This window comes from Peromyscus maniculatus, chromosome 1, assembly GCF_049852395.1.
Source record: "Peromyscus maniculatus bairdii isolate BWxNUB_F1_BW_parent chromosome 1, HU_Pman_BW_mat_3.1, whole genome shotgun sequence".
NCBI classification, from domain to species: domain Eukaryota; kingdom Metazoa; phylum Chordata; class Mammalia; order Rodentia; family Cricetidae; genus Peromyscus; species Peromyscus maniculatus.
This window is the reverse complement of record NC_134852.1, coordinates 186,143,152-186,167,194: the sequence shown is the minus strand read 5'-3', so window position 1 is coordinate 186,167,194 and position 24,043 is coordinate 186,143,152. Positions and strand designations below refer to the sequence as shown.

Below are 24,043 nucleotides of genomic sequence, written 5' to 3'. Positions count from 1 at the left end.
TTGTAAGGGAGAGTTGCCTTGCTTAATTGCATGGCTGGAGACTGAATCCATGGTCTTACTGTGCAAAGCTGTTCTTCCAGTTCTAATTAATAGTTTTAATACTGATTGCATGCTAAAATGTCAATTCTTGGAAATATTTGGGTTAAATAAGCCTACTACTATAATTAAAAATTTTAAAGACATGAAAAATAGTCAATGATAGGAAAAGCGGGTTGCTTTTTCAAATATTGACTTAAAATGGGGAGAAAGGGGCACCTCCCACATACAGCAGATCCTCAAAAGCCTCCTTTGGTTGTTTGCTATGGTGACGTAGGAGCCATAGTCACACTTCCCATAAATACTAGTGTGCTTCCTCTCTGTGACTGTTAAATAGCTTCAGCTAAGTTTGATTTTAACATGAAAGCGGTTGTTTTATGAATGTCTGTGTTGAGATGATATTATCAAAAAGAGAAAAAAATAAGGGATAAATACGTTTTAAGGGCTTATTAGAGAGAGAGAGAGAGAGAGAGAACCTACTAGTCACCAAGTATCTAGAGTATGGTGTTTGAATTTCCTTTCAGCTCACTTACCCCCAAAGAGCAAAACAAAACATTCCTCCTCAGATGTCAAAGCAAGCTTTAACGATTCATCGAACAGGTAACATTTAAGTGGTCGGTGGAGTGAAGGAAAATAAAACAATGGGCAAGACAACAGAGAACCAAAAATGCCAAAATAGTACTTTAATTAAAAAAAAATTCCTCTGTTAACATTTCCATACATAGAGGGAAAGAATCATCCAACAGTGGAAGGTCTTTAGGTAACTGCAAGTATTTGTTTCCATTTATAACTCTCCTCAGTTCACAACACATGAATATAAACAGAAGCACTGCAGATTCCAACTCACATTTAACACAACTTTCATACAGGTTTAAGTGTGAAAATAACAGCATCGCAGTAGATGGAGGAAATGGTTTGTCTCAGAACCTGAAGAGAATATCAGAAGCAATTACTAGAACCTTCTGCCTATTTTATCTTTGCTGGACATCAGCTGGCATTTATAGGTGAAGAGAACACACCAGAAGTTGACACATGGCAATGAAGTGGCCTTTCATATTGTCCCCACTTTTGGTGGAAGGCACAAGTCCATAGCATGCCCTAAAGCTACCCCCCAGAAAAGCAATGCACTCCTCCTTCCAAAACAGGTCAGAATTTCCAAGGCAGTTCTGGGTTTTTGGGGATGTGGGGGCAGGGACCATTATTTCTTTAGAAAAGTTTCCAGGTTTAGGAGTGCATAAAGCTGTATCAGATTGAATAACAAAGAGAAAGCAGAGAGGTAGTGTGGCTGGAGTAATACACTCCTACTCAAAAACACTTTGACACCTGAGACACATGCAAATTATTTTGGAAGAATAAAATGGTATATAAATAGAATATATTCAAGCGTTTGGATTTATTCTACATTTTCCACACAAATTTAAATTAGAAATATTACATCACAAAACACCAGTGGTCTGCACACACACACACACACACACACACAAATCTTTGAGACAGACCTTATTTAATTCCACATTTAAATACATGTGCAAGCTTTGCCATGGGTATGTTCTGAAGATGGCTAACCAAGTCTCTCTATATGGTAAAATCTCTAGGATTATCTTGGAGTTGGGGTTGGGACAAAGTACCCTTAGAGTGTGTGTGACTTAATAGCCAAAGTCATGCCTTCTGTGACCATGGAACAGGGTGGACTGTCACAGGCCAGCATACAGTAACTACACTCATGCCTAGAGGATGCTATTAAGTTTATGTGCTTTTGTGTAGACTTCTGTCTGGGTACATAAATCACTACTGCAGTTACTCTAGCACCTGTCCATCCTCCACATACATATCAACATTACTCAAAACAGAATCATGAAATCTTCCAATGTTGTAAATATATCGTCTTTAGAAATCTAAGGAAGTAGAAAATATACTCAATAAAAAGTCAAACACCATTTATAGATTTCCATTATTAAAAATGTTCTTCTTTGCTTTGTAATTTTTCTTTTGTTATATTTGAGACAAGGTTTTACTTTGTGATCCAGGCTAGTCCAGACCTCACTACGTTGCATGGTCTGACCTTGAACTTATGGCAATGCTCCTGACTCAGACACCAGCCACAATGCTGGTTTAGAAGATTCTCTCTCTCTCTCTCTCTCTCTCTCTCTCTCTCTCTCTCTCTCTCTCTCTCTCTCTCTCTCTCTCTCTCTCTCTCTCTCTCCCTCTCTCAATAGCTAGAACTGAGGAAGTTTTCACTTGAGTCTTGTCTTTCATTTTCATTTCTGAAAGTTGAATTTTCAATCTCCTCCTGGACCATGGCCTGAATTTTCTCTACAAGACGACAACAGTTGATTCTTTTGAGGCCTTTTATTAAAGTGTGATATGCATCCTTCTTCCCATGAGACTGATACCAGTGCTGAAGCAGCTGTATTTTCTGCTCGGCTGTGTTTTGGATATTGTCATTCTTGATCTCATCTATCGTCGTTTCAGAGATCCCATTCTTCCGAACAAATTTTTTAACATCACATAATGACATTTGTTCCGCAATATTCGAGATGTGTTTACTCAGGTCAACGTCTGAAAAACAGAAAACAGTCTCCGAAAATGTCTTTCTAAGAGGGATTTCCATTACTGAAGCCATGTGCACTTCTTCCCTTAAAATTTGGAGTGCAGGTGAGTCCTATTGATCCAAACAGGATAAGCTTGAGTTGTACTCCCAAGCTTGCTGTGGCTCTTACACTTTTACTCTTTGGGCGTGATACGTGACATCTTTATGTCTTCTTACCTTATTCATGAAATCAGAAGATTAAAAAAAGATCCAATCTAGTACCCCCTAGAGACCTGATGACCAGACCCACAAACCTAAAAGGACAGTTCTTCCTGTCTCTGAGTCACAGGTCAAAAGACAGGAGCAAATAGAATTGGACAAGTTGTTGCAGAGGTGGGAACATGCTAACTGAGGCTATGGTTCCATTTGACTTGGACATCAGTTTACAAGGAGTTTTGTGATACAGCTGATTATGAATGAAATTTTTCTTAAACCTCTAATGATGTACTGTCTTATCACTACCTGGTTTATTTTTAATTAAGACTGTTACAGATCTAAACTCTTGATAGAACTGGCAGTTTAAATAACAGGAAAGCCTAAAGTGTCACTGAAATTCAAACATTATTCACTCTAAAATCCTAGTGTTTGTTCTAATTTAGGCTTATTCTGACAAAGAAAGCCACTTTTATGAAATAAAATAATAGAAGAACTTACCTGAGAAATTAATTGGCATGTTTTCCTGGGAAGAATAAAACAGAGGCAGAGAGTCAAATACATACTTAAATGTCATTTAATTCTTTCTAAATTCAGAAGGAAATATTTTACAATTGCCTACTACTACTCTTCCTTCTCCTCCTCCACACACACACACACACACACACAAACACACACACACACACACACAATTAGGAAATTAGACTTTGTGGTTAAGATGAGTTCTTTCAATCATTCAGTTTAGATACTGAAAAGTTCCATCTGCCTGTGTTAGATACTATCTACCATTTGCTCCAGGGCTAGAGAGAGCCATACTATGCGTATTAAGTGGATTTTAAAAGCAAAGTCTTGGCTGGGGTTTGGAATCTGAGTCCTGACCTTTGGACCTTCCCGGCTATTTTCTGCCAGGAAAATAGCAAGGTGAAATATGGCGCTTCACACAGCACATCCCTTTTCCAGCTCACACTGGTAGGCTTCCAAGCTCCTTTATTGTTCCTTATAGTATTTATGTAAAGCCTTGTAAGTATTTATTTTATTCTGGAAATGCCGCTTCTAAGCTTGCCTTCAGAAATCCAGCTTTTTTGAACCAAGTTAGGAATATGCTTTGAGACTATTTAAACTATTCAGTCTGTTTCCTTTCTGTTGACATTTAACCTACCTTTGAGAAGACAATCCAACCAATCCAACTATGCCTTGGACTCTCCATGTAATTAGTTTTTTTACAAGATAACTTTAATGCATGACTTTAATCTCAAACTGTGCTCCTTAATCATGTCCCTCACCCAGATAATGCATGGTGTGCGTGAGCACTATGACAATTCAGTCTAACATCATTCATTCCCTGGCAGCAGCCAGTAGACTGACAGCAACCTTGACAACTATCCACTCTAAATGCTGAAGGCGACATGTAAATACAGGTTGAAAAAAGTCTGCTTGTAGTTTTGAGTGCTCTTTTGGGTCAGTGGGGTCCAAAACCAACTTCTTCCCTTGAAAAACTCTGGTAAAAGAGTATTTCCAGTACCGTGCTTTATTGTACTGCTCAATAGATAGTGCACATGGTCTTCTCTTTGAGAAAGACATGGACAGGTCAGCATGGGCTCCACTTGACTCAAATGACTATAGAGGTAGATGATGCTTTTATATAGCACCCCACAAAAACTTACTAATAAATTAGCTGCTTCTGTGTTAATTCATTATTAATGTTGCTCTGACCTGTGGACAATGGACAAACACATACTTGTTTTAAAGAAAGTACTATTTTTTGTTTGTTTGTTCCTTTATTTCTTTTGTTTTTCCAAGAAAGCCAATGCGACTTTGCATACTCACAGGCTTTGAGATCCCAGACTCAGGGTCCTCATGACCTCTTCTCCAATACTTTTTATATAAAACCCCTGAAAAATCAAAGAGATTGCTGTCAGACTCACATGCCATTCTGATAGGAAATCCTCACACTAAGTGAAGTGAATTGAAGAGACAGTTACTTGTTCCGACAAAGAAGGAAAAATTACAAGATCCTCAGTCACTGAAAGTTGGTGTATCTTGTCACCCCTAGGCTTCAAGGGGATTTTCTAGAACAACTATGATGATACCCAGCTTTCCCTTAACTACTGTCATTATGAAGTAATTTTTGGATAAAACATGTTGTCATAGATTTTTAAGTTAAAGACACAAAATAAGAGAGAGTGATCAAAAAGTAAATAAACATAAAAATTAAAAATTAAAATAAATTGTTTATTGAGGGAGGTCAGGCCCAGAGAAGGTCAGGTTTACCAGGTATCATTGTCACACTCTCCCTGGCTTTTGGTGGTTCTCTATGGGCACAGTGGCTATAATTATTTTATATTATTCTCATGTCATTTTAATCTAAAGTTTAAGCAAAGAGAAGACTTACCAACCAGCAATACTACCAAAGGGAGGATGACGAACAACCATAGGAAATGGTATCTGGAACCTGTGGCTGGAAATATTGGACATTTCATATGAAATTAAGCAGCTTTTAAGATAAAACGAAGCTCTGTTCACTCAATCAATAATAAACCAATAAGCATTTACTCTGACATGATGATGGGGATGGGAAAGGAATGTAGTCATAAAAACAAATGATTACTTTCTCTTTTGCATTTGGTATTGCTGGTTGGTGTGCAGGGCTCAAGGATTCCATGTTCACACCTGGGGGGGAAAGGCAGAAGAAACTTAGAAGGCCTGTGTAGAACCCTTCCCTGTCTTTCCATGTCCATGACACATCAGTATTCATTTCATTTGCCCTTTTATGCCCAGCACTTGTTTCCTCTCAGACATTTCCAGATCACCATCAAAAGCTGGTACCAGCTAAGAACTGTGATTGGGCGTTTGATTGAGCAATGTTAAGTCTGCCTTAAGATATAAGGGCTAGAGAGATGGCTCAGTGGTTCAGAGTGCCTGCTGCCTGTAGAGGGGATCAGAGTTCAGTTCCCAGAGCCCACACTAAGCAGCTCACAGCCACTGCTAACTGCAGCTCCAGGGTGTCTGACAGCATCTTCTGGCCTCCCCAGCCTTGCAGTCACATGCACATCCCTGTGTCACATGTTTAAAAATAAAAATCCTAATGCTATCAAGAGTTTTAAAAGATAATAAAATACTAATATACAAAAGAAAGGGATAGACAAAAATACACTTAAAATTGGTAATAAATTGAATTCTTAAATTCAATACAATTAAATTGATACAAGAGCTTAAAATAAGCTGTTTTAAAAATGACTTATCAAGGGCAATTTTAAAAAGAAAATCTTATAAATCATTAAAATGGCCTGAAGGGAACCACTGCCTGGGATATTGCCCAGGGCCCCAGCTAGGAGTGATCAGGACGGTCAAGAGGCACTTGTGGGATTTTCTTCAGATACATAAACTCTGACAGTCCAAGTTCACGGCCCACCTATTCCTCGAAGCCTAAGCAGGGATGCTGAGAGATCAGGTAATCTACCGGAGCCTGTAATCTCACTGACAGCCTGGAGATAATTACACTGTACCTCAACGAGTACCAGTGAGGAGAAAACTGAATCGTGATTATAAAGTGTACAGGGCTATTACTGTGCTATTCCTTTACCAAGTTAACCACTTCCCTGCAACCCCCACCTTGCCACTCATCACTCTCAGACACGTGGAGCTAGAGAAGAGAGCAAAGGTAAGAACACAATGTTTTTCCTAATAAATGATAGGAAGCAGCATGTCTCTGCTTTTCAACCAGCCTATTAGATGAATGCCCATAGGATCCAAAGGTGAGTTGCAGTTTTACAGAATGGCAAGGGAATAGCAGTCCTAAGCATTCTCCAGAAAACCAGCATCTGACAAACCAAAAGCTGCTTTTCTTTCAGTGCTGGGCATTGAACCCAAGACCTTGCACTTGCTGGGCAAGTGCTCTACCACTAAGATTTACCCTGAAATGCAAAATCTGTCTTTGCAACACGTACGACCTAATGTGATCTCCAGAGAAATGTGGCAGAAGGGTGGTGCTAATTAAATATTCTTTACATTCCACGAGTGAGAAAACTGAAGTTCAAATGGGTTAAGTGATCTGCTCAAACTAGTCCAATTAATCAGCAGATAGGTGAGCAGTACAAGCAGGTTTTCTAGATTTGAGTCAAAAGCAAGCCCTTTAGCATCAAGGCAAAGTCCTCATGATCCGATTCATTTCCAGGCTTTTCTACCCTCCAGCAGATATGGGAGCATCTTATGCCTCTTTAGAGCTGTTGTTCCCTGCCTGAACACACTTCCCACCCACATGTAATGCTGTCTCTTGCCTCCTCAAGACTCTCATCTTCCATACAGAGTCAAAAGGTCTTCTTGCATAACTTGCACCACTTTTAGCACAAAAGTTTTGTGCTTGCCATACACCATAAAGTACTGACATGCAATACTTTTTTAGCTTTCTTTGCCCCTAGAGTCAAAACCTTGATGACAGTCACATCTCCTATAACCATCACCAACCTAAGCAGCCAGCACTGTAACTTGAACAGAATGGTTTTGGTAATGTTCAGAAACTGGAGACTGCTCAGTGATGTCTGGTGTTGATTGGTGGTAACTGAGCAAATGGAAAAGACAAGAAGAGAACTCAGTTCCTAACTCCCCATTCAGTGTGGCTCTTCTCTAAGAAGGTAGGATGTCCCAAGTTATAGCTAGTCTTTTAGGCACTGAATACTAAAACTTACGTGATGCAGCGATCACAGTGTTCACAGACAGAAGCATTACAATAGAAGTCCTGTTTGCACTTGCACTTGGTATTTTGGGTCTGGGTGCAGTGTGTTTCCACTTCTAAACCTAGAAATCCAGTTTATAAAGCATTAATTATAGCAGCTAGTTAAAAATAAGCACTGAAAATAATGACTGAATTCTGCATAGATTTTTTTAGACCTATTGCTTATTATCAACTGTTACACTATCACATCTTTAATAACAATGTTTTGTGCTGATATATTGGGTGCCCCAATATACTAGCCTGAGGATCCAGCCACTAGATTAGACATAGAGGTCAGGCAGTGTTGGCACACACCTTTGATCACAGTAATTGAGATCTCATACCTTTGATTAGGAAGTACACATGCCTTTCATCCCAAGAAGTAATACAGCAGGGCAGAGAAAGGTATAAAAGGTGGGAGGAAACAGGAACTCACTCTGTTTAGGCTGAGGATTTTGTAGAGGTAGCTGCTTTGAAACCCACTCAGGCTTCTACTGTTCTACACAGAAGCCCTCAGCCTCACATCTGAATCATCATTGTCAGCAGAATTAGGAGAGACAATTGAGATTTCTTAAAGGGAGAAATTAGTTAAAAAAGATTTTTTTCCCACATTAAAAAATGGGAAATATTTTTACAAAGGAAGGAATTTGATCCCTGTTTGATAATACAATTGACAGTCTGAAAATGGAACAATTAAAAAAGAGAATAATTAATGTAGATGGGATTTATGTAATGTCAATTATAAATATTATTTGTTTTATCATTTTTATTTTATCATTTAAAAAGTTGGTTAATATGATTGCCAAGATAAAAGTTTTAGAAAAACTTGTTAAAACAGATCATAGAGAAATTCAGACCCAGACAGAAGAATTTAAAGGTGAACCAATCTCAGCATTGCATTATAAGGTTTCAGAGAAACAGCCTAAGGCTTTCAAATAGCCAACCTTAATCTATCCAGTAACCTTACAGGAACTGCCAATGCTCAAGGCTATGTACAAGCTAACTGGACTTCTATGGAAAATGTTAGATTTTAGGAGATTCAAAGAAGCTATAGTGTCATATGGTATGCATTCCCTGTTTGTGAAGCAGATGTTAAACTTCTGGTCAACTTGTAATATAATTATCTCTCAAGACTAGAGATATTTGGTTACAGCCGTCTTAGAGGCTGATCCACAATTACAACAGAGGACCTGGTGGAAGGATGAGGATAAGACCATTGAACAACAATGTAGGGCTAGAGGTATGGAAATCTCCCAAGATCAACTTCTTAGAGAGAGAGATTATGCTAATGTAAAAAGGCAATCTTTGTATGATGACCAAACCCTGACTTATGCTGAATGGTAGCCTTGAATGCTTGGGACAGAACTGAAGAAGTAGGAAAGAAAATTGAGTCATTTACAAAAGTTATACAGGGCCCAAAAGAAACCTTCATGGATTTCTTACAGAGGCTGTCTTCAGCAGTAAATAGAATGATACCAAATTCAGAAGCTAGACAGATAATAATTGAATCTCTAGCTTTTGAAAATGCTAATGTACAATGCAAAAGGGTAATTAGGCCATTAAAGGCTAGATCAGAACCCTTGGAGGAATGGATATGAGATACAATTAATATTGAATCTCATGACTATGATGATACTTGGATAGGAGAAATGATTTACAGAGGTTTGAAGAAAAATAGTAATGTCAGACGTTTCAAATGTGGTAAACAAGGTCACCTAAAAGAGGACTGTAAACAGGGCATTCCTAGAAACAATGTTTTTTCAAGGAATAATCCCAACAGAATGCCCCTCCCTTCTGGATTATGCAGAAGGTGTGGCAAAGGCAAACACTGGACTAATGAATATAGGTCAACAAGGGACAGACAAGGTAATCCTTTGCCTTTGCCATTGGAAAATGCCCTGAGGGGCCTCTCACAGGCCCCCCGGAAAAATTCGGTTCAGTCCTTTCCTGTCATCATGAAAGAAACCTCTTCCCAGAGTAATTAAAGAACCTAGTGCTTTTTGTTAAAAAAAAAAAAATCATACTTCTCTGTATGATAGAACACCTTTAGAACATAAAGCAAAAAAAGTTAAGGAAAAACCATAAATCAAAATTGATAGAGATTAGATTTGGAAACTCCCCAAAGTTAGGGTAGGGGAAGGGTTTTGTTTTTATCTTCCAGGAGAATAAAGGCATCCAGTTAAAAAATCTGAAGAACAATGGACAAATGAGAAAGCTGAAGAAAAAAACGACAAATCATCCAGAAAAAAAAATATCCCACAAAAAAGATTTTCTTCAGTGAACCATGACCATGCCTAACAGCAATTTTGAAGTCTCCAAAAAGATGATGGGACCCCACAGCTGTTTCTGTCATTTCTCACATTTTTTGGAAGTTGCTTACTTGCACTTCCTGCTTACTTAGGTAATATTATTTCCTTCTTGGGTCTCTGAGGGAGTTGAAGACTACATAGTTATAGTCTTCTTTGTTAACAAATTCAGAAAAAAAAAACTCACTAAAGAGGTGTAAAGTGTGTAAGTTTGAAAGACATCACAAAACAGTATTCGGTTGATAATATAAGTTAGGATAGAAAGTGAATTAGGTGCAATATTTTGGACTCATCAAAATAGGATAAATAATGGAATATTTTCTCTAAATCCATCAAATGTTAATGGACTGGACATTGTTAATGTAATTCTTGATTGTATATACTGTATTACTTATTGTACTTAAAACGTACATATGTTTTCTTATATTAGTTATAAGCTTTTATTATTTTAGACAAAAAATAATAAAAGGAGAAATGTGGTGATATATTGTGTACCCTAATAAATTTGCCTGAAGATCAAAGAACAGAACAAGGCACTAGATTAAACATAAAAGCAGGCAGTAGTGGCACATACCTTTAATTCTAGCACTCAGGAGGCAGAGATATGTCTGGATCTATGGGTGGCTTTGATGGCAGCTGGTGCATCTCCACTCAGGGTGATTAGTCCTTTGCCTCCATTTGGGAGAATTGCTGAGAAGACCCTTAAATGTGATTACTACCTAAGGACCTGGCTCCACATTACCTAGCTAGCCTCATTCTGCTCTTTCCTATGTGTTGGCATATTACCAGAGTAGATCCCAATCTCAAACTGTGCCATGTATGGTTCCACATGAAGTACGGGGATCGGGTTCTTTCAATTGCTTTCTTAGATACATACCATGCCCTTCATCACAGAGTGCACATCTTCTGCATTTGTCAGAATAATGTTCCTTGTCCATGTATTCCTTCCCTTCTGTGCAGGGACAGCATATTGGTTTGCCACCATCGGTTGTACAATCCGAATGTTTGTATTCACCTGTCATGGGAAAAAATATATTACATTTTTGGAGCCTGGTAGTCACCATGGAAGTATGTGAAGATGCAAATGCAATGGGAAAGACAAATAGCTTTTGGGGGGAAAAATCACATTAAGAGTCTTCCAAAAACAGAAGGCAAAAATATATTCCCATAAAAAGTAGGATAGTTAGCAATAGAAACACAGAGAAAGAGTCAATCGGAGTGACGAAATGCACTTCTCTGAAGAGAAGAAACTAGATAGATGGTGGGGGTGGCTGTCCTAGGCGCTGAGATTACAGAACAAACTCACTTTGTTCTGATTCTCATTTTGTTTTCCCAAATCCACAAATCCTGGTCATAGACAATACAGTTTAAGCAAAAGAACTTTAGAAGTTTCTATCAATCTCCATCAAATCTTTGACAGAGCACTTTGCTGTGGATATTGCTCTATATAAATAAAACACTGATGGCCAGTGACCAGGCAGGAAGTAGGTTGCCAGGCAGGAAGTAGGTGGGACAAGGAGAGAGGAGAATTCTGGGAAGCGGAAGGCTGAGGGGGGGAGACACTGCAGCTACCACCAGGACAAGCAGCATGTAAAGACTCTGGTAAGCCACCAGCCACGTGACAAGGTATAGATTTATAAAAATGGGTTAATTTAAGATAAAAGAACAGTTAGCAAGAAGCCTGCCACGGTCATACAGTTTGTAAGTGATATAAGTGTCTGAGTGATTATTTTAAGTGGATTGTGGGACTGCGGGGCTTGGTGGAACCTGGAGAGAAGCTCTCCAGCAACAGCACTTAGTGTCTGTGAGCCTAAGTTTTTGTCATGCAAATGATGAAGACTTCTCTGTCATTACTATCAAAACTGTGCACATGCCACCAAATAAATAGTCACAGTTCCTTCTTCTCTCCCCTTTCTGTTTATTTTCTGCTCAGGAACACAGCACATTTTGTAGACAAGCACATGCATTTTTAATAAAATATCATGGGGGTTGTTATTATTGCAACCAATCTGAAATAATATTCATCTTTGTTTTGATTTATTTAAAGTAAGTCATTCTATTTCTGTGACTAAGAATTATAGAACAATGCCTTCGGGAAATATGGTCACATATTGAACAAGTGTTTATTAAATGTCCATTGTTTGCTAATGGATCTCTAGGAGCAGAAGGAAGTCCTGCAGAAAGTAAGACAAAGCATTAGCTTCTGCGGTCTTCCCCTTCTCAGGCAGAGAAGCTACGTGGCAGCATGTAGCAGTGGGCAGTGAATAGAGAGGCAGGTACTGCAGAATATGCAGGGAAGTGTGGCAGAGATGCAGCACCAGCAACTCTAGTCACCAATGGTGTAAATGATTATAAAGGCCAAACGTAGTCAAATCTGCTCACCATGCACAAAACAGCAAATACAATCTATTCTGTGTTTCCTATTACATGACTTGGTGAGTTTCCTCATAGAATTCTTGTTGTCCAAACACAATATTTACTATGTACAGTCAGTTATTAAACTAAAATATAGATGACATTTTGTGATGTTTTAGTAAACAAAAACAAGTCTATTTTAAATAGGAAACCATGGAAATCTAGAGCAAAATTCAAAGGGCACATCAGCACTACACAACCTTTCAGCAGAGTTCTACTGGGAACAGAGCAGAAGAGCATTGCATTGCCTGCAGGCAGTATGACACTGCTGTTTAAGTGAGCTGAAACATCTAATGCGCTAGCTTAGAGATTATGCCTAGCTTTATATGGATACAATGAAGATTCTTTCCCCAAACTACACAATCTAAATTACCTAAAATACAAAAAAAAAGTTACTAAAAAAAATAAGATTTCAAAATGCATCATTTTCTGATAGCCACATACTTGCTTATCACAGAAAATTTGGTAGAGATGGGAAATTATTAAAAGGACCTACGTACCAACTACCTTGAGATATTTATTCTTTTACTTTGTTGTATGCATACAAATACACTACATATATACACACACATAAGTATGTATATATAGTAGTATAGAGGCAACAGTGTATATAAATGTGTATATGAAAATATAATAAATAAGAAACTACTGGATTTATCCTATTGGATATTAAGATGTGGTGAGGACTTTTCAAGTATTTGATTTTTGTTTATTTTTTATATTTCTGTAAATGTGCACAGTGTATTATAATAAAAAGTATCAGTTCACAGGTGAGATCACTGAAAAACATATTTTATTTTCATTTTTTTTTTTTTTTTTTTTTTTTTTTTTGGTTTTTCGAGACAGGGTTTCTCTGTGTAGCTTTGTGCCTTTCCTGAAACTCGCTTTGGAGACCAGGCTGGCCTCGAACTCACAGAGATCCGCCTGCCTCTGCCTCCCGAGTGCTGAGATTAAAGGCGTGCGCCACCACCGCCCGGCTTATTTTCATTTTAAAGAGTCTCTATATAGGTATGCCAATCATTTGACATGGAGATAAGACTCTTTTCACTTAAGTCATATCCACAGTGCATCGCCTTGGTTTCTGTTTGGCTTCCCTCCATCCCCTTCTCCTACTTCCCTTCATTTTGATGAAAAAGAAAGTTTTATCACACCAAAAGTCTGTATGAATTCATGAAAGTATCCAAAATACAGTTTTCTTAAAAGCAAAATTTATCATTTCCCAATATTTGATGTTCACTGATGTATCGCATCATTAATATTGCCTATTACTAGCCGATCATCAACACTATAAGCAGACTTGAAACTAACTTGAATGTTGCTAAGTCTAAAATTCAACCAGAGAGACTGATGGTGGTGAGAGTGTTCGGTGGGTGTTGAATGCCATGTGGGATAGACTAGTGAAGGGGAGAGAAAGACCTTTGACACAGCCAGAATGCCAGTTAGCAACTGCTGAAAGAAAGCTGTACAACTGAGGACTAGACTAGAAATACATCAGAAATGTTGATGCACTTAGGCTCTGATTGACACAAACTATTCCAGCCTTGGATTATTCCAGAATTTACAAGCACAATCCTTCATTGTTGGGTATCAAAATGAAATGCCATACACACAAAACTTTCCATGTTTAATGCATTTTCCTATAAATAACTCATTGCTGTGTCACTGAGTAAAAACATTGTCGGGTTCTCGACATATGTCCCATTGTCTTTCTTAAAAGTTTGCAGCAGGCTGAGATTCCCTTTTAAAATACAAACAAAACAAAAGTACAGTAAAAGCACACAGCAGAAATCTTTGACCGCTTAACATACAAAACACACCATCTTTGTTTTAGCTTGCACTTTAAATCTTAAACATATAAATGCAAAATTTCAACTATGAATACAGATTTCAATTCATAGACTAAACTGATTGTCATTAGCAACTTAAAGAAAAAGCAATAGAGGATTTCCACTTCCTGTTTGGAAAACAGTAACTGTATAGGAATTTAGGTAGGTATAAAGTGTATATTATAGAGAAAACTTTCTTGCTAGGCTTAGTAAAATCTGGACAGGAGAGTGTCCCATGGACACTGTTGGAGGAGTCTTTGCATGTGCATGACCTGGGCCTGCTTTGTGCTTTTAGTACTGCAAGCCTGAGAAGCCTATGATGGAATCTACAGAAGCCTTTTGGAGGTCTATGACTATAGCCTGACACTGTCAAACAAACCTAAATGCCATCGAGTCACCTTCTTTTTTTCTTTCTTTCTTTCTTTTTTTTTTTTTTTTTTTTTGAGACAAGGTTTCTCTGTGTAGTTTTGGTGCTTGTCCTAGATTTTGCTCTGTAGCCCAGGCTGGCCTCTAATTTACAGAGATCCGCCTGGCTCTGCCTCCCGAATGCTGGGTTTAAAGGTGTGTGCCACCACCGCCCGGCTTGGGTCACCTTCTTATCTTCTCAATGCACCTGAGACAGATCTGCATTTATAAGTAACTGTGGTCAACCCCAAAGTAGAAACGATGTTTACAGAATTACGTTTTCCTCAGCCTCTCATTTGCTGGTGCTTGAAGGAGTTCCAGTCTGAAAGGGATTTGCATTTCAAAATACTGATTTTTGAAAAACTGCTGGTGGCTGTTCATTGCTTTTCTAGCTCATCTTGTTATTCAGCTGCAAAATGCAAATGTATTTTGCAGGCTTCAGTGCTGGGACAGAGAGAGCCTTAGCGATAGACCGAAGAGAGGGGCTGAGAAATAGCACTGAGGGTGGAAGTTCCTTGCTGAGGGAGCCCCAGAATTAGTCAGATACACTCTGGTCAGCTTTGAGATGACAGGCTTTTAACCCTCCCAAATAAGTTTTCCTTAGCTTATGAGAAACAGCTAAATAGATGAATCTTCTCATTTTAGACATATATGCCATTTGTAAATTATGTTTCTTCATAAGCACCCCAGACAAGCGACATAAAGATAAAAGAAAAAAACAAACCAATTTGTGTTTGGAGGATAACTTTATAGGATTCCCCTCCCTCCACTTCTTCTAATGCTGTGTACACTGTAGGACAGCCAATAGCTATATCACTAACTGTCCAACACATTCTTACTTATAGCACTTCTCAGTCCCTCACCCTGATTCTCCCACTCATCTCTGGATGCTTCATGTGACCTACCAGGCTGGCATGGTTGACAGCAAAATTGGTCCCCACGATATAATCCTTTTGAGCAGTTAGTCTCAATTTCACGAACATTCCTCCTCAACTTCAACCCCTTACAGACACTATTAGTCTCTTGGGTATTATTGCTCAACTGTGATCCAGCAAGAACCTGTGGGGGGAAAAAACATACTAAGGATCTTAGTGATTTCTGAACCAAGCACTGTGGGAAATATGTGTCACCCACCCAAAGTGACTGGATCTGTGTATAGGCTAAGCAAGGTCATGCTGATGATCGCCAGAGGAGGGGCACCCTGTGGCCCTGCAAGTCCAAGCACAGGTTGTTCTAGCCCACACTAGAAACACAGGGAAGCCCTGGTTCCACTCACTATTTCTATGCCTGGGGATGGGGTTGAGGGGGAATCCCATAGGGTCTCCCAGTCTCGAGTTCTTCATCTCAATCCTGGAAAAAATCTCTGCCTCACAGATCTGTTGTGATAATGAAATGGAACCGTGCATTTATAGCTCTCAGCACAATGCCTGGAATTTAATAAAAATGTTCTCTGAAAGAGGCAGTATTACTATTGCTACTATTAACGTGAAGTTCCAATAACAAAACAGAGGGGAAAACTCAAAGCAAACATAATTTGAAACCTAGTTCTGGCCACCCACAGTGACTCACTTTTCTGTGCCTTCGTTTCCTTACATTTTAGTGAGACTAGCATTTTCTGTCTTTAAACGTTGATCATGAAGATGAAAGTGCTCATTTCTATCAGACTTGATACTTACCCAGGGCACATTTATGCTTCCTTCTTGCTACCCAGCCACAGAATCAAAGCTCTGATCAATGTTCACTGTTGTCCAAAGATACAATAAACTTCCTACTAAGCCCATACAGATCTTTTCACCTTGTCCAGGAAATACATCTGCACTTCTTCTTAGAGAATGAATCTTTAAATCTATTTTTAATTATTTTCTCCTGAAGGCATAAATCCATAAATCCAAATGAAGTTATTTCCAATTTTCCTTTCTAGCTATAGAGTTGGAGTAACTTGGGAAAATAAGCAAAATGATACATTTAAGCAACTTAGAAGTAACACCTGCAGTGAATCCTTTCTCGGGATTTCTAAATATATTTTACCCATCTGAGGTGGTTTAAATAAGAATGGCCCCATAGATAGACCCATATATTTCAATGCTTGGTCACCAGGGAGTGATACTATTTGAAAGGATTAGGAAATGTGGCCATGTTTGGAGAAGGTGTATCCCTGGAGGTGGGCTTTGAGGGTTCAGAAGCCCTAGATAGGCCCAGTGACTCTTTCTTCCTGCTGCCCGAATTTCCTGATATAGAACTCAGAGTTATTTCCCCAGCACCAGGTCTGTCTGAGTGATGCCATGCTTCCCACCATGAAGACAGTGAACTAAACTTCTGAAACTGTAAGCCAGTCCCAATCAAATGCTTTCTGTTATAAGAGCTGCCGTGGTCATGATGTCTCTTCACAGCAATAGAACAGCAAGACACCTTATAAACATAAATGTATGCCACTCCTTCTATGTATGATAGAGAGAGAGAGCATTATCCATCATCAAATTCTCTGAGCTACTATTTCCGAATTTTGTTTTCTCGAGATCATTTTCTAGGGTATCCTGGTACATGATAGGGTGGGAGCTGTTTATGTCGTTGATTGTTTTGGTATTCTGAGCCAAGAGAAGTTAATGATCTGCAGTCACTGCCGCAGAGGCCTCCAAGACCTTCTCAACCTGTTCTCCTTCATCAGTAAAGTCTATGACCCCTTCAGGTCACAGGGTACCTTAGGACCTCTGACTGAGGAAAAAGGAAGTGATGGAGTGGCCTACGTTTTCTCCTGAGATAGATGTGTCTCAAGATGCATCTGTGAGCCGGGCGGTGGTGGCACACACCTTTAATCCCAGCACTTGGGAGGCAGAGCCAGGTGGATTTCTGTGAGTTCGAGGCCAGCCTGGTCTATAGAGCAAGATCCAGGACAAGCACCAAAACTACACAGAGAAACCCTGTCTTGAAAAGATGCATCTGTGACAGCCACACTTTTAATAGGGAAAAGTGACATCAAAATCTCAGAAAACATTCGACTTGTCTGGAGTTTCTCGCCAGTGAAAGGTACAGCTAGGATGTGTCTTAAATTTTTCCTCGTAGTAGTGTTCTCTCCCTTGTACTCAGAGGTGAAAGAACTTAACATAGACGACGACGACTGACTTCCCATGCTTGAGCAGTTGTAGGTAAAGGGCAGTGACAGATACCACAAAGATGAGAAGAATAGAGCCTAAATAGGCTGGCATCATCCCCAAAGTATTGATAATTTAACCCAAGAGACATTTGTTAAGCTAAGTTCTGATAATATAAATATAAATACAATCGATTACTAATGGAAAATAGGTAAGTTCCCAAAGGCAGATTTGCATATGAATTTGTGCTTATTACAAAATAATATGTGGGGATGTTTCCCAGTTTATATTTGCATGGTCTTGTTTTATTCCTTTGCAGTGCTGGGAATTGAACCCAGGACCTCATGGATATCAAGCAAGTTATAGACCACCAAGCTTCACTCACAATCTGTTGCTTTTAAAACATGCTCGAATCTGGGTTCTTTTCTCTAAGACATCTCTAACATGAGGCTTACATAAATTATATTTATTGGCATCAAGTTTTCTTTTCAGAATGACAATATCTGTCTCTTGCTTTCTCAGCTGAAGGTTGTGTGCTAGTCTAGTTAATGGCAGGCTCTCTTTCAGAGTGGATAGCCATCAGCTGTGGTGACATTAGGGAGTAGCAACTTATCTGGAAATACACCAAAGGATTCATTGTTCGAATCAAAGAGGTTTAGCACAAAAGTCTTTCCAATTCTTATGGCTTCTTACTCTCTGGCGGGGTCAAACTCATACTGATCAATGAGGGATGATTTGTCCAGTTGGACATTTCAGGAATTATCAACACATGACAATTCCCAAACTAGGGCTGGGAGATGATGGTTCAGATGTGATGCAAGCATGAAGCCCTGAGTTGGATCCTCCAGAACCCACATAAAAAAAAAAAAAGCCATGTGCCAGCGTTGGTAATTCCTGGGGTGTGCCTTCCAGCCAACCTAAGTGAATCAACAAGCTCCAGATTCAGTGAAAAAAAAAAAAGCTTCTCTCAGGAAAATAAGGTAAGGACTTATACTAAATGTTGACCTTCAACCTCCACATACACTCATTAAATACACATATGGGGAGGAGGGGGGAGACTTGAGAGAGGGGGGAAGTGTGTGTGTTCTCTAATCTGGAAAATATCTCAGGAGCTAGAAGGTATCACTAAATCCTACAGGCAATAATAACAAAGACTGAGTCTGAACAACCACCCGGAGGAGGGGCAACTCCTTTCTATAATCAGCCATGCTGGTTACTGTAAAGAGTAATGTTAGTGTCGAGTCAAACTTGCTTTTCTTTCCTGTCATTTATGACTTTTCAGTAAAAACAAGAAAATGATGCAGATTGAAACTCAAAGAGAGGGCATTTATAGGTTGAGGCTAGCCCAAACTGACAAATCTAAAGCACTCAAGTTTCATGCCCAATTGTACATATGTGTATGTGCCCTGTGGATATACATCCTGTCCTTGGAATGAAAATTTTAACCAACGTCTGAGAGAAACTATATGTGCAGGTCCTTGATTCCTAGTGTAAATAGTTAAGTAACCAGAGGAGAAGGACAGACGGACATACATTTATGGATTGCTTCCACTAGTACTGTTCCCAGAAAAGGATACAAATACTACGCAGTTTGGGGCTTTCTAAAAGAAATGTACCACTCTTCCCTACTTCACCCTAGTTACTTTGGAGTCTAAGGCCTCAAGTTCAAGGTCTACTGGACTACTAAGTGAATTCAATGCCAGCTTGGCAACCTAATGAAACCATCTCAAAATAAAAAGATTGTTTGTTGCTGTTTATGAAGGAGGCCTGGAGATGCAGCCCAAAGGTAGCAAACTTGCCGAGCATGCCTGAGTGCTTTCTGAGTACCGAGGGCAGGGAATCATTATCCAAAATACATTCCGAATCTGAGAAACGAGCAATCTGTAATCAAGATGAGTCAAGAGTTACAAGTCTCTAGAGATATCCCGCTATCCCGGCAGCAGCCTCCCTTCAGATGTGTTCACACACTTCACAGAGTTGATTTCTTCAGGAAATGTTCCTTCCTTACTACAATATCAGCGACTTCTGTCAGGTACCAAGAAGAAAGACGATCTGAAGTACCTATCCTGACTGTTTCCAGAGGTAAGGCACACTGGGTGGAGGCACACTCCACCCAGTTTGCATTTTAAATGTTTGCATTTACTCATCTTTGCAGAATGCAGTGGTCTAACTGAAACTGTTTAGGCAGAGACTGGGGCATTTCAGTTATGGTAGGGTAGGAAACCCACACAAACATAAATGTTCTGAGTGGTTTTTTGGTTTTGAGAAGCAGAAAAAAAAGCAAAAGAATTAAGCATAGTTAAAGTTGGTAAACTATGGCAAATGACAGGAGGGGAAAGAGGGAAATACAAGTTATTTAAATACCCACTTTCCTAAGTAAGACATTTTAAAGCAAGAGAAACCTTGACATTACATTCTACAGAAGAAAGTATAAGTAAGCAAATGCACTGTTGAGTACCTACTTTGTGTCATGCATTGTCTAGTCGATGCCTGAGAACAAACCAGTGAAAAGATAAATCTTCTCCTAGCATTGTTTATATATGTGAGTGGATTTGTCACCAGGGAAATGGAGATTTATCGTGTGTGTGTGTGTGTGTGTGTGTGTGTGTGTGTGTGTGTGTGTGTGTGTGCTCGCGAGTGCATGCGCGTGCGTGCGCGCATTGGGGATGGGGGTTAATTAACTTTAAAGAATTGAGTGTCTCAGCCCTCAGATCAGATGGTTTAAGTCAGCAACCAGAAAAATCTGTACCTCAAGTCCTAAGGCAGTATGGCGGCAGAAATTTTACTGAGGAGATGAGCAAGCTGGTATTTGTTTATCACAGCAGTCAACCCACTGATTGAAGTCCACCTCTAATATGGAGGATTAGCTGCTTTACTCACAGCACATCAATTTGAATATTCATCTCAGGACACATGCAGAATGTCTGATCAAAACTCTGGGTGCAAGCTGACATAAAATATTAACAATTTCCAGGGAAGAAATGCTAAATAAAGAAATAAATGCAATAGGTCTGTCAGGGAGAAATCATCCTATACAAATAAATAAAGGAAACTAGGAGGTATAGGGAATTTGAGGAGTGGGAGCATGTTCATTAAGGAAAAGTGGTCTCTACACAATGAAGTATTACTCAGTGGTAAAAAAAAAAAATGACATCATGAGATTTGCAGTCAAATGGATGGAACTAGAGAAAAAAATAATTCTGAGTGAGGTAATCCAGACTCAGAAAGACAAATACAGTATGTACTCACTCATGCGTGGATAGTAGATGCACAGCAAAGGATAACCAGGCTACAATCCACAGGTCTAGAGAAACTAGGTATCAAGGAGGACCCTAAGAGGGACACATGGATGGCCCTGAGAAGGGGAAATAGATGAGATCTCCTGGGTAAACTGGGTGCAGGGAGTTGGAGTGGGGAGGGGATGCAGAATGGAAACATGAGGGTTCAGGATGGTTGAGTTGGGGGAGGGTCAGAGAGAGAGACAGCTATGAGGGAAATATCTTGATAGAGGGGGCCAGTATGGGGTTGGGGAGAGGCCTGGTGCCTGGGAGGCTCCTGGGGGTCCACGGGGATGACCCAAGCTAGGACTCCTGGCAATGATGGAGAGGGTGCCTGAACTGGCCTTCTCCTATAGTCAAATTGGTGACTACCCTAACTGTCATCATAGAACCTTCGTCCAGTGACTGATGGAAGCAGATGCAGAGACCCATGGCCCGGCAATGGGCTGAGCTCTGGGAATGCAGATGAAGAGAGGGAGGACGGATTATATAAGCAAGGGAGGGGGGGATCAAGATCCCATAGACACAGCTGACCAGAGCTTGTGGGAGCTCATGGACTCTAGACCAACCCTCTGCACGTGAATGACAGTTGTGTAGTTTGATCTGTTTGTGGGACCCCTAGCAGTGGGACCAGGATCTGTCCCTGATGCATGAGCTGGCTTTTTGGAACCTATTCCTTATGGTGAGATGCCTCACTTAGCCTTGATGCAGGGGGAGGAGCTTGGTCCTGCCTCAACTTGATATGCCATGCTTTGTTGACTCCCATGGGAGGACTTACCCTTTCTGAGGAGTGGTTGGGGTGGGTAGAAAGGAGGTGGGGGGAGGGAATGGGAGGAGAGGAAGGAGCAGAAACTGTGGTTGGTATGTACAATAAATAAGTAAGAAAAAGAGGAAGGAAGAACGAAAAGAAAGAAAAAAAAAAAAGAAAAAGTGGTCTCAGCTAGGGGAAAATCTACTAGTATTATTATGATAAAGGTAAATAGCAATAAAATGACTTTTAATGAGATATTGCTGTACTTATTGGTCAGCGCCTCACTCTGCCCTCATCAGAGAAGCTTCTTCTTGCAGTAGATGGAAATCAAGACAGAGATCCACAACTGGATGATGTTCAGAGAGTAAGAGATTTTGGAGCACTTAGTCCTAAATGGGACATCTTTATCAAACCCTGTCCCTCAAGGCTCAAGGATCTATGTGGAAGAAGAGGAAGAAAGATTGTATGAGCTAGAGGAGGTGGATGACTTCAAGGAAACAGTGTCTTCCAGGCACAACAGGAGTGATACACGTATAAACTCACATAGACTGGCAGTATGCACAAGACCTACACAGGTTCAAGACATATGGGGTCCCAGCCCAGCACTAAGAGTGGACACTGGCTCCCACCTTTAGTTAAGAAGCTATTTGCAGTTGATACCACTGGCAATGGGAAAATCAGTTTTTTAAGATAGCACAAAATGAACTCCATGCCCCCCCCCCCTCTCTCTCTCTCTCTCTCTCTCTCTCTCTCTCTCCTTTTCTTTCTTTCTTTTTTTTTGTGTGTGGTCCTTTGTGTAATCTGGGCATTTTTTCCTTTTGTTGGTTTTTTGGCTTGTTTTGATTTTCATTTTTGTGTTTCTGTGGGAGATGGGAGGTAGTTTTTTTTTTTGTTTGTGTGATTTTTTTGGTTTTTGTTTTTTTTGAGGGAGAGAGAGAGATCATAGAGTGGGCTGTGTAGAGAGATGGGGAAGACCTAGGTGAGGGGAAATATAATCAAAATATATCATATGGAAGAGAACATTTTTTTATTTTATAATTTAATTTAATTTTACATATCAGCCATGGATTCCCCTGTCCTCCTCTTCCTGACACCCCCACCCCCACCCCCACCCCACCCCTTACCACCCCCCACCCCCACCCCCACCCCTGCCTTCCCCCCAATCCACTCACTCCCCATTCTCATCTCCTCCAGGGCAAAGACTCCCCTGGGGATTCAGCTCAACCTAGTAGATTCAGTCCAGGTAGGTCCAGTCCCTTTCTCCCTCCTCCCAAGCTGAGCAAAGTATCCCTGCATAAGCCCCAGGTTCCAAACAGCCAGCTCATGCACTAAGGACAGGTCCCAGTCCCACTGCCTGGGGCCTCCCAAACAGTTCAAGCAAATCAACTGTCTCACTTATCCAGAGGGCCTGATCAAGTTGAGGGTTCCTCAGCTATTGGTTCATAGTTCATGTGTTTCATTAGTTTGGCTATTTGTCCCTGTGCTTTTTCCAAGCTTGGTCTCAACAATTTTCACTCACACAATCCCTCCTCTTTCTCACCAATTGGACTCCTGGAGCTCCACCTGAGGCCTGGCCATGGATCTTTGCATCGGCTTCCCTCAGTCATTGGATGAGATTTCTAGCCGGTCCCAAACGAATGTGGTTGTCCCTTATACATCATCAGGTCTGTCACTTCTCAGTGGCTTTTTTTTTTTCTTTTTTATTAAAAATGTTCTGTCTGGTGATAGAATGGAAGAGAACATTTTTAAAAAAAAAAATAAATAAATAAAGGCCACTGAGAAGTGACAGACCTGATGATGTATAAGGGACAACCACGTTCATTTGGGACCGGCTTTCTAGGTCTAGGGCTCCGGACCTAGGGAAGAATCCTTTTGGTACTCACAGCCACAGCAGGAGCCTATGCCTCTAATGCTGCATTCACATTCAAGCCTGGAATGTCAATTTAGAAAGGCATCATGGCACCTGCTCAGCTTCAAGCCAGATTTTAATAATGGATCTCCTTTGTGCTAGACATGGGTCAGCAGTAAGATACATACACTGGTCTCACAAAGGACCAGAGTTTGATTTCCAGCATCTAAGTCAGGCAGCTCACAACCCCTTCTAACCTCATTACAGGGAGATCTGTTGCTCTCTTCTGGTCCCCATGGGCACCTCTACACTCATGTCCACATGTTTACTCACATACGCACAATTAAAAAAAAAAAAAACTTTTAAAAAGAGTATCTACTGGAATGTTTCATTACTTATAGATTTTAATATTTCCTGCAAATCAGAAATTCTGTTTTTCTCTCTCCTTTTCCGAATCCCTTGTGGCCATGTGATATGAGAGCACTCACCCTTATTTGCATTCCCCCATGACACTTGCCTAGCTCATTACAACGTTCATTAACATATACTGCCTCTTCAGTTACAGTACTCATGAAGACTTATACTTAGCGATAGTTGAAGCTGAGCACAGCGCCTGAGAAATGCCTTTCCCCAA

The 24,043-nt window shown here is 40.1% G+C and overlaps 1 protein-coding gene across 3 annotated transcripts in view; it reads right to left on the bottom strand.

The window, feature by feature from the left end:
- Positions 1-2,156: 2,156 nt before the first annotated feature.
- Positions 2,157-24,043, bottom strand: part of Fas (Fas cell surface death receptor) — a 60,596-nt gene continuing 38,709 nt past the window's right edge. For 2 of the 3 annotated variants that reach the window (XM_076562485.1, XM_006984012.4), the window contains exons 2-9: positions 15,348-15,501; positions 10,674-10,811; positions 7,465-7,573; positions 5,388-5,449; positions 5,172-5,237; positions 4,607-4,671; positions 3,281-3,305; positions 2,157-2,595 (exon numbers count right to left, since the gene is read on the bottom strand). In XM_076562485.1, the coding sequence (XP_076418600.1) occupies positions 2,246-2,595; positions 3,281-3,305; positions 4,607-4,671; positions 5,172-5,237; positions 5,388-5,449; positions 7,465-7,573; positions 10,674-10,811; positions 15,348-15,501 (969 nt within the window). In that variant the 3' untranslated portion in view covers positions 2,157-2,245. The remainder of the gene's footprint in view (positions 2,596-3,280; positions 3,306-4,606; positions 4,672-5,171; positions 5,238-5,387; positions 5,450-7,464; positions 7,574-10,673; positions 10,812-15,347; positions 15,502-24,043) is intronic. The other variant, XM_076562488.1, reaches the window with a different exon arrangement.